Below are 9,694 nucleotides of genomic sequence, written 5' to 3'. Positions count from 1 at the left end.
ATTCATTGGCAATCTGCAATGGGACACTTCAGAAAATAGTTAATGCCAACCTGTGTCCTGAGAATACTGTACTTCCTTCATGTAACACACACTGGATTGTTAAAGACATACTTAGATTCAGAATAGGAGCAACCTTCAGAGAACTGGGAATAGCTTTAAATTGGAAAACGGCCTGGTTTCAGGGACTGTCTACTTTAAAATGAGTTTCACTTCTCAATTTTTGTAGTGTCAATCAATACATAAGCCTTTATTTCTCGGCTTGATAGTCATGATAGTTATTCTCAAGAATAAATATTAACCAGAGGTTATCTCCAGGAGCGAAACACACACACACACACACACACACACACACTGATTTCAGGACTGCTTTAATTCAATATTAGGCCCACAAGCCTCCTGTTCTCCCCAAACTCTGATACAGTCAGTCCTCTTTTCAAATGAGACTGACTATGACCTTTGAAACTTTGATGAAACATGTCAGGCAGGGTCAGGGAGCCTGGAACGTGACTGCTGAGGAGAAAAGACCCTCTGGCTGGCTGGGCTCCAACACTGAGAACTGAGTTGGAAATTGGGAGGGTGGGGAAGGGCTGGTAGAGGTCATGTAGGTCAACTAGACCATCTTCATTCAACAGATGAAGAAACTGAGGCCAAGAACTACATCTCCCACTGAAATCCTTAAGCTTCCAGGCCAATGCACACCCATCTGCTTCAGAACCCAGGACAAATTTTTTCAGGAATTAAAATTTACAGGTAATTCCAAGGGCCTTCCTGCAATCTCAGGAGGCAAGAAGGTGTGACATCCCTAAATGCACTGACTTTTTCACTCTCTTCACCTGAGTGCTCATGTCTGGGGAGCCACAGCCCTGGTCAAGCCAGGCCAGGGGCAGAGTCACTCCTTCACAGGACCTCAGCCCAGAGGCACCCAAGTCCACAAAAACTAGAGACCTCCAAGGAGGATCGGGCTAGAGGAAGAGATTTCTGGCCTCTCCCCTCACAGATCTCTGGTCATCATTTTCCTGGAATGTCTGGAACCTGGTGGCTCAGTTAGGCAAGCAGCTGAACTGGCAATACCTGGGCCAGTGAGAAACCTGCCCACTCTTCTTCTCAGCCCCATACCCACCCTCAGCTCAGCACTTCCTTCCTCCCCAGCTCACAATACCTCTTCCTCAGCCCTGCTCCTTCACCCTCGAAATGCCTCCCATTTTCCCTTTCCCTGCTCCTCAAAGCTGCCAGTCTCCTGCTCCCTCAAGGGCAGGAATTGTCAGGAGGAGGGGAGCAGGAGAAAGGGCGAGGCGGGGATCACGAGTTTCACCTGCTTCTTCTTACAAGAAGTGCCTTAGAACCCCTGACCAGCAGCTTGGACAGCACCTGGGTACTTGTTAGAGGCAAATTCCCTGACCCATCCCCGACCTACTCAAATCAGAAAGTCTGGGGATGGGGTGGGCAACGAGTCCCAACAAGGTCCGCGGGAGATTCTGAAGCTCTCTGAAGAGTGAGAACCGTTGTCTTGGCACACACTACTTTTCCCCCATCCCGCCTACCGGCCAAGGACCCCCAGCCCTCTAAGCGGACCCCCAACCTGGATTCGGCCGCCAAGGGATGACGCATGTTGACTCAGGCAGGTCAAGGACGGCGGCCCCGCCGGCCCCGCGAGCCAAGGTGAATCGATGGTGCTCCGCTGCGGCGGCGGCGCAGCTGCTCTCCCCACCGCCTGGCGCGTCCAGGGCTCGGTCCGCAGCGGGCCTTCCCTGCTGCTCCAGACACACTCACACACACACACACACACACACACACACTCACACTCACACTCACACTCAGCCCCCAGCGAACCCAGATGTGGGAAAGGTCCACATCTACCTTTCAGGTGCTCGCCACCGGTCGCCGCCCAGAACCGCCTTCCCGAGACGCCAGAACCAGAGACACACACCGGCAGACGCGCCAGACGCTCCAGACGCCCCTGCACCCGACCCCGCCCCAGCGCCCAGCCAAGCACCCCAGGCGCTGTAAGATAAGGGGTTGGGTTTGTTCAAACCCAAGAATGAGAGGTTCAACGAGGTCAGTTGTCCCACCAACGTATTTATTTTATAGACAAGTTACCCATTAAAAAAAAAAAAAAAAATTTTGGCCATTTTTTTTACAGTGAACAATTATATATACACACATTATAAACATTGTTTAATATAAAACATATCTACAATCTACTTACATTTAATTAACCTGCTACTTCTAGTTCATCTGTGATTAAATTTAGTCACTGATGAGTCAGTTTCTCTGCTTGAACTGGACTGTACTATCCCCTTAACACCTCGGTCAAACAGGTACTGATAGCCCAAAACAAGCATTTAAAGATTATCAACTGTGTATATCTTTCTGACAAAAAGATACATACATCCCCCAGACAAGAACTCAGAGATAGCTCTGGATTTAAGGGTACAATAAGAATATAATGTATAAGTAAGTAACATTTTCTTTAAAATATTCTAAGGCTGCCTGAATTGTGGGCCCCCTTTCCAAGGCATACCTCTGGATCTGGATGCTCCTTTGCTTTTCCATTCAGTAGGATGTAGAAACCGATTGTAGAAAAGTCATTCAAGAAGCTCCTATTAAAATCTTTAAAGTTATAACTTAAAAATTTAACCAAAAAGTTCAAAATTACTTTTTATAAATAGAAAAAACAATTTTTTTAAAAAAGGGGGTGAATTTAATCAGGGAAGAGTCCCTTATCATACAATCTAAAATCGGTATATAAAACTATTTAAGTCAAAATTAAGGTTTCAATGTGAGTTTGTTATTTAGTCAGTGCACCGAATATTTTAGATTTCCAGAATACCAGAAAATTTATTCTCTCTCTCATACAGTTTTCAGGTTCATCCAAGGAGACTTCCTGTAGCAAATCCCAGTTTTCCGAACACACCAATGTCAGTGGTCATCATCCAGCATTAAAATAGCCTTTATCGCCCTCGATGTCCACTTCCTGATCAGAATCCTCTGAAATCTCTGATTCGAGGTCTTCCTGGGAGACAGGGGAGGGTGAGCACTGAGAGCTCTCCAAAGCACCTGTATTCTGGTCACTAGGCAAGTCTTGCCTCTGGTCGCAAGAATTGTCCAAACTTTCCAGTTCTTCTTTTTTATTGTTTTGGGGGTTCTCCTAAAAGAAGAGGATGAAATGGAGATAGGTCGGATGATGAAATATGGAGAAATGAGAGATATAAATCAAATGTTTTTTCATCTTCCATCATCTTCTTTAATTTTTAATTTATGAAGTGCTTTCAGGTATAATATTTTTATTCAGAAAATACATATTTATGCTTCTTTCTCACTTGGAAGGTAAAGGTCCTGTCATATCAGAGAACAATTATACTCTTCTTGCCAGATAAAAACAACTAACCACAAATATAACTGTAAATGTGTTATGTCAAATGAATACTAAACTCCAGCCCAGACCTATGGTATCAAGGTTCTTAAAAGTTTAGGAAGAAAAAGAAATCAGATCACTACAGATACACACTATCTTTATTCTTCAAATATTTAAACCTTGCCAACTGACAAAAGTCTTTTAGACATTTAAAAAATATGAATGCTAAATAATGCTTTAAGGATAAAGTTTCAAAATTATTAGACTAAATTGTTTTTTATGCATTTTCTGGACTAAGTTTATAAACATATACACACATACATATGTATAGCAAGTTACATAATCATGGCTAAGAAAAATGCAGAATTGGAAGAATGTTGCCAATTGAAAAGGGAGATAACTATAATTTACTTAAAATCTGGAGGAAATTTCTTGAAAATATTCCCTTATTACACAGAAACGACTATTTTTAAAGTCCCTGATAAACTACCTTTGACCAAGAACTAAATAAGTTAGTAAATTTTTAATCCTGTTTTTGTCTAAAATGCACATAAATACTAAGGAAAACTATGATATACTGCTAAAGTTTTTTTTCCCCTAAAACAAGACTATAGAATAATAGATTTACCAAGCTTACAACTATGTGGTAAGTTACAAGGCTCAGATATTGAGAGGAAACTCGAAATTTTAAAAATTGTGTTAGAATAATGAAATTATGGGAATTAGTGTTTTTTGTAACATTATTGTTTTTAATGAAAAAGTTATATGATTGCTAAATTTGAAAATGCATACTGCTTTCAATGTCCCTATTCATTTCAAAAAATTTTATTTATTATAAACTATATAAACTGGTAAGTGAAAACTTCAGCATTTGTCAGATAACTTTGGAGAAAATATCAGATTAGAACATCAAAAACAAATCTTTAGCTCTAAGTCAACAGAGCTTCTTTAAAAACTGAATTAGCCTTTACTTTTTATCACATATTATGTAACAAGGTCACTGGAAGAAAAGACTGTCAGAAAGTTTAAGCTACTTTTCAAACAGGCTTGGATAGTCTCTTGCTGTTTTTATATTCATTTTAAGAGCTAGAATTAGAAGGAAAATAATTTTTAAACTCTTTGATATTTAATTCTTCTAAAAAACAGTGCAAACAAGACTTAAAGGTGTTTATTTCCTTATATTTACCCTTGAGCTCTGCCTGGTTTTATTATGGCTGTGTAAATAAAAGAAACAATTTTCTCCCAAAGATAACTGCTTAAGTCATTTACTGTCAATTACTTTATCTTTCCTGCGTTAATTAGATAAACAACATATGGGGTTTATAAAACAATTAGCTGGGAGTTTTACTAGCCAGTGTGTGAAAACCCAAGCATAATTGATATAGAAACTGCATTAGGTGCTTTTAGCATTACTGCCGCCTGAACAACTCATCCTGAACTTCAGCAGGACTATTTGCCTTTTTAATCAAGGTGAAGAGGTTAAATAGCCCCTCAAATGACTTTTGCATACAACCTACAACAGGCCCCGCATTGAGATAACATGGTAAAAATATTTATTTCCATAGAAACAGAACCATGTCAATACCTGTTTTAGTCTTCTCCATTTAGCCCGTCGATTCTGAAACCAGGTTTTGACCTACAGAAAAGACAGAAATAAAACTTGCCACAAGTCCAGAATCCCGAGGGACCTGGGGAGGCGGGGAGAAGCTCAGGAGCTTCCGAGTCAAACAGCTGCCGGTGGCCTCACTGTCTCCCTTCTGCCCCGAGACCCCGGCCCGCAGCGCGACTCACCTGCCTCTCGCTAAGCTGCAGCATCTTGGCCAGCCGCTTCCTCTCGGGCGGGGAGAGGTATTTCTGGGTCTCAAACTTCTTCTCCAGCTCGATGGTCTGGTCATTGGAGAACCTCACCTGACCGCCTTTCCTTTTATGCAGAGGTCTCTGCAAGAAAGGGCTCCAGAGCAGGGGTTTGCCTGCGGGCCAGAGCGTCTTGGTTAGAGGCGGCCCTGAAGCAGCCCGGCCCACCCGTAGACCAGCCTGCACTGGGCGAGGGGGTGACAAAGAAGGGGAAGGGAGGCTGCTGGGCACTCAATCAGACACATTCACATATACCCGTTGAGACACGGACCCAACAGGCTCCCACCAGTACACATCACACCCGGAGACACAGGAACATCCAAAGGCATTCACCTACACTGCATATGCACGAAGATCACATTCATATGCCCACAGACCCACACAACCATCACACCCAGAGCCAGATACAATCATTTTGATTCCCCAAAGAACACTGACTACAGGCTGAGCTTAAAATACCATAACCTCTTTAACCAGTCGCTCTCAGAATGTATACACAACTAACTTTTTTAGCCTAGAAGACCTGCAGAGGGGTCCTCTCCCTTGGTGAACCAAACTTTCCAAAGAGCCGTGTGTGCGTTATGTTGGGGGGAGAGGGTCTGTCACACTAGCCAAAGCGTCGCTGCCAGGGGCAGGCGACCCAGCGACCAGGGAAGCCCTCCGGCTCAAGCGATGGGTGTCAGTGGAGCTTCCAATCCTGGCCGGAGGGCGCAGGCCCCCCTCTGATTTCACACCCGGCCGGCGGGGGCGGCCAGTTAAAGCCACCCCGTGGGCTATGGCAACATTTCCGTCAATGTGTTTCCTGTTGGTCTATCTCGAAAAACCCTTTGCTTCCTCCTGCGTAGTCCCGAGGAAACCCAGGGCGCGCTCTGTGAAAACGTTTGCCCCCAGGCTCGCCGGGCCGAGGGTCTCCCTCCGGCCCCAGCAGGCGAACAGAGCCACACCAGGCCTGCAGCATCATACCTTTGAGGATGGAATAAAAACACAATAACTTAAAACACACACACACACACACACACACTAAAATATAATTCCCCCGAAAGTCTCTAGAGCGATGAGAAAGAAAGGTGGAGAACTGTGCGAGGGGCCACACCATAATAATGATGACACTAAAAAGTCAATTAATTAAAATGTCAGTTATCTCCAGGGTGCCTACCTAAGCTGCCAAGAACACAGAGTAGACATAAAAGCCTGGTGGGCCAAGGCAAGGAGTCGCGTTTTCTGTACCGGAGGCTTCAGAAGCCCGAAGGCCCCAGAAGCCCGGAGGCCCCAAGGGCCACCGGGCGCGGATCACAGGTGGCTCATTTCTTAGGGCGCGCACTGAGGGTATATGTCCCGCAAACTTCGTTCGGCCAACGTGTCCGCGCTGCCCTCCCTACTCCAAAGACGGGTGGGTCAGTCAGTCCGTCTGCCCGTCCGTCTGCAGGTCTGCGCTAAACGCTTTGAAAGCGGGCAATGTTTTTTTGCGAGATTTTGCTTACGTCAGGATTCAGACTGGTGCAAAACAGCCTCAAAAAAAAAAAAAAAAAGGAAGCAACTGGTTATTTTAGCTGCCATAAAGTCACATCCCACACAGAGGAAATGAACAATATCAGAAAAACGGATCCCGGCTATCAGAAGTCGAGTGTTTCCTGAATTTGTCTGTATTGAGGATGTCGATAAAATAATCAGCAGCGTGCACTACTCCGGGGGAAGGGTCTGCTTCATGCAGCCAGGAAAACACTTAACAGCTTCTGAAACCAGATTTACTCCTATCGAGAACTCAAGATTTCCTGTATGAACGGAAAGGGTCAGGCTCTTTCACTGCACAAGCTTGTTGAACCAGGTCCAGCCCCGTAACCACCCGGGGCCCGACAGCTATCCCTGCCCCTCAGGGGCGGCCCGGGGCACCTTGGCACTGCCTTCCCGGTCCCTCCAGCTAAGGGAGCCTCCCAACCCCCGGAAGACAAGCGCCCCCAAGGCTCCTTCGGCCGCCGGCCCCCGCGGCAGCGCCGGCGGTCTAGCTCTGGCCCGCGCGCCCCGACGCCTGCAAGGTGCAGGAAAACCAATCTGAGTCATGGTGCGGTCAGTCTGGGCCGCGCGCCGCCCGGGCCCGCGCCTCCGGTCCCCCGCGCACGCCCGGCAGCCGCTTTTCAATCGCTTTTGCCACAACTTTCTATTGCCTCCCCCTCCGCCCCCGCCGCCTCCAGGGCGCTGCCACCTGCCGAGTGGCGCCTTCCTCACCGCCGTCCCGGCTCGGCCCCGCCATGACCCCGGCCGCCTTACCCAGGGGGTCGTGGCGGAGCAGGGCGTGCGTGTAGTCGTTCACCGACCGCGGGAAGGGGTACAGAGGGCCCCCGAAGCCGCCGGGTCCGTAGGCGGCGGCCAGCGCGGCGGCGGAGTGGTGCGAGAAGGCGGGGTGGATCGGCGTGGGCTCGTACACCGGGGCCCGGTAGGAGGACACGAGGCTGGTGAAGGAGGAGTTGGGGGACGGCAGCGTGGGCGTGGGGGTGGGCGCGGCGGGCCCGCGACCCAGGATGTCCTCGATGTAGAACGGCGTCGGGTGCGCTGGCTGCAGCAGCGGCGTGGGCGCGTACAGCGGCACCCCCACGGCGCCCGCCGCCGTCGCCGGCCCGGGGTGCGGGTACTGCATGGCTGCGCCGCGCTCCGGCCCCTCGGAGAGCTGCCGGCCCGCGCCGCGGCGCTACATTTATCCGCGCTCCGCGCTCCCGGCGATAGGCTCCGCCGGCCGCGGGGTGGGGCCGCGCTCTCTGGCCCCTTCCTGCCGCCGGGCCCTGCGGCCAATGGCGCGGAGCCCCGGGAGCCGCCTCCCGCCCCCACCCTTGGCCCGCCCCCGCCGGCCGAGCTCTCCGCCCCCGGGACGCGCTCGCTTGCTAGCCGCCTCTGAGCACCCGGCGCCCGGTGTCCAGCCGCCGCCGACGCTCGGGACTCAAAGCACCCTGGCCCGGGACGCCCTCGACGGAAGCCCAGTGCCGCGTCCGTCGAGCGAGGCGCGAGGCCAGCAGCTGCCTGCAAGGCAGACTCAGGCGGCCCTAGCTTCGGCGGGGAGGCATCTCCGCCGAAACTCGAGGGCACTGGTCTAGGCACGGACCCACGGTGGCGGCAACCGGCCCGAGCAAAGGGCTACTGGACTCGGGCCCCGCAGGCGTGGACGCCACTGGTCGGGCCGCGCCTTCGCCGGCCTGAGAGCACCCTCCCTTGTCGGCGCGCTCCCTGGAGTAACGGTAGCACTGGCTGTGGCCCCGGGCGTCTCCAGAGTGCTCGTAGCGGGAGAGTGCCCTGGGTTCCTGGGGGAGCTCCAGGGAGAGAGAGCCACGGCCCTTCCCTGCGTCCCTGTGGGTAAGGACGATTAGACATCAGGTGCTCCGGACTCAGGCCTCTCTAGCCCGCGTCATTCGGGGGCCCCAGGGACTCAACCACTTCCCCGGGGACGCTGGTAGAAGTCCCTTCGGGCAGGAATCAAGGGAAGGTCGGGGTCCTACGGCGCCTAGCAGGAGCTGTGCAGTCTTCTCTGACCCCATGCGGGCTGCTCCATGTCCCCGGTCCCCAGGTCCTGGGGGATCGCAGCTGCGCGCAGTCCCGCTTTCCCGTTTTGCACGTGTTTTCTATTGAAGCGGCGACGCTACCCGGTGTGGCCTCGGCTCTGTGCAGCTCCACTCGCCTGCGGGGCAAGGGGGCATTTTCTTGATTGACGCCCTCCCGCGGTTGTCACACCTCGCGGTGAGCGGTTTCTGCTAAGGTCCTCCGTCAGTCGTGGAATTGGAAGAAAGAAAAAAAAAAAAACTTCCCGGCTTTTTCTATTAAGAGTTTTTATTTACATCTTGGGATTGTTTTTCCGACTGCAGCGGGACAGCACTAGACAGAGTGGGCTGGGAGCCGGATGGCTTGAGTTCGAGTCTCAGTCCAAACTCTGTGTGTGTGTGTGAGCAACTACTGTATGCCAGTGTGATGTGTGTGTGTGTGACTGAGCAACTACTGTATGCCAGAACAAATTTTAAACAGTGACTTACGTCTGCGCTGGGAGAAGTGCGCGATGACCAGAAACCTTGTAAGAGAGGACATCTCCTCCTTGGGGGAGGAAGATGAATTAAGGAAGGGAAAGGGTTCCCCAAGGAAGTGATGTTTGAAAAATGAGTAGGTGTCAAGGAACCCGGAGAGGAACTAACATTTCCAGTCCAGAGAGTATATTATTTGAGTGTTCTCAGTACAGCTTTTCAAGTCACCGTCCCTGAGTTTTTCTTATCTGAAACATTTAGCATTTAGCCTAAAGGTTTCTAATCTTTTGGGATTGGGATCCTAGGCATCTTTCAAAATCTGATGACAGACAAGAACTACAATATGATAAAGTGATAATACAAAGTGATAATATGCTATCACTTCAGTTAAAATGTTGACAGAAGAATATTTATCTGCATCTTTGCTCTATTATAGAAACTATCTCCAGAAGTATACACAAAAACCTAGTAACATTGGCTGTCTATGAAG

General features: G+C 49.7%; 1 protein-coding gene across 1 annotated transcript; it reads right to left on the bottom strand.

Annotated features, from left to right (window-relative positions):
- Positions 1 to 2,056: 2,056 nt before the first annotated feature.
- On the bottom strand, positions 2,057 to 7,858 carry HHEX (hematopoietically expressed homeobox). Its single transcript, NM_001105424.1, is given in 4 exon segments — positions 2,057 to 3,148; positions 4,941 to 4,991; positions 5,147 to 5,325; positions 7,475 to 7,858. Coding segments are annotated over 4 exon segments (816 nt in total). The 5' UTR covers positions 7,842 to 7,858; the 3' UTR covers positions 2,057 to 2,929.
- Between the last annotated feature and the right edge of the window lie 1,836 nt (positions 7,859 to 9,694).

The sequence above is a fragment of the Bos taurus genome, chromosome 26, assembly GCF_002263795.3.
Source record: "Bos taurus isolate L1 Dominette 01449 registration number 42190680 breed Hereford chromosome 26, ARS-UCD2.0, whole genome shotgun sequence".
Taxonomy (NCBI): Eukaryota; Metazoa; Chordata; class Mammalia; order Artiodactyla; family Bovidae; genus Bos; species Bos taurus.
This window is presented reverse-complemented; position numbering and strand designations above follow the sequence as displayed.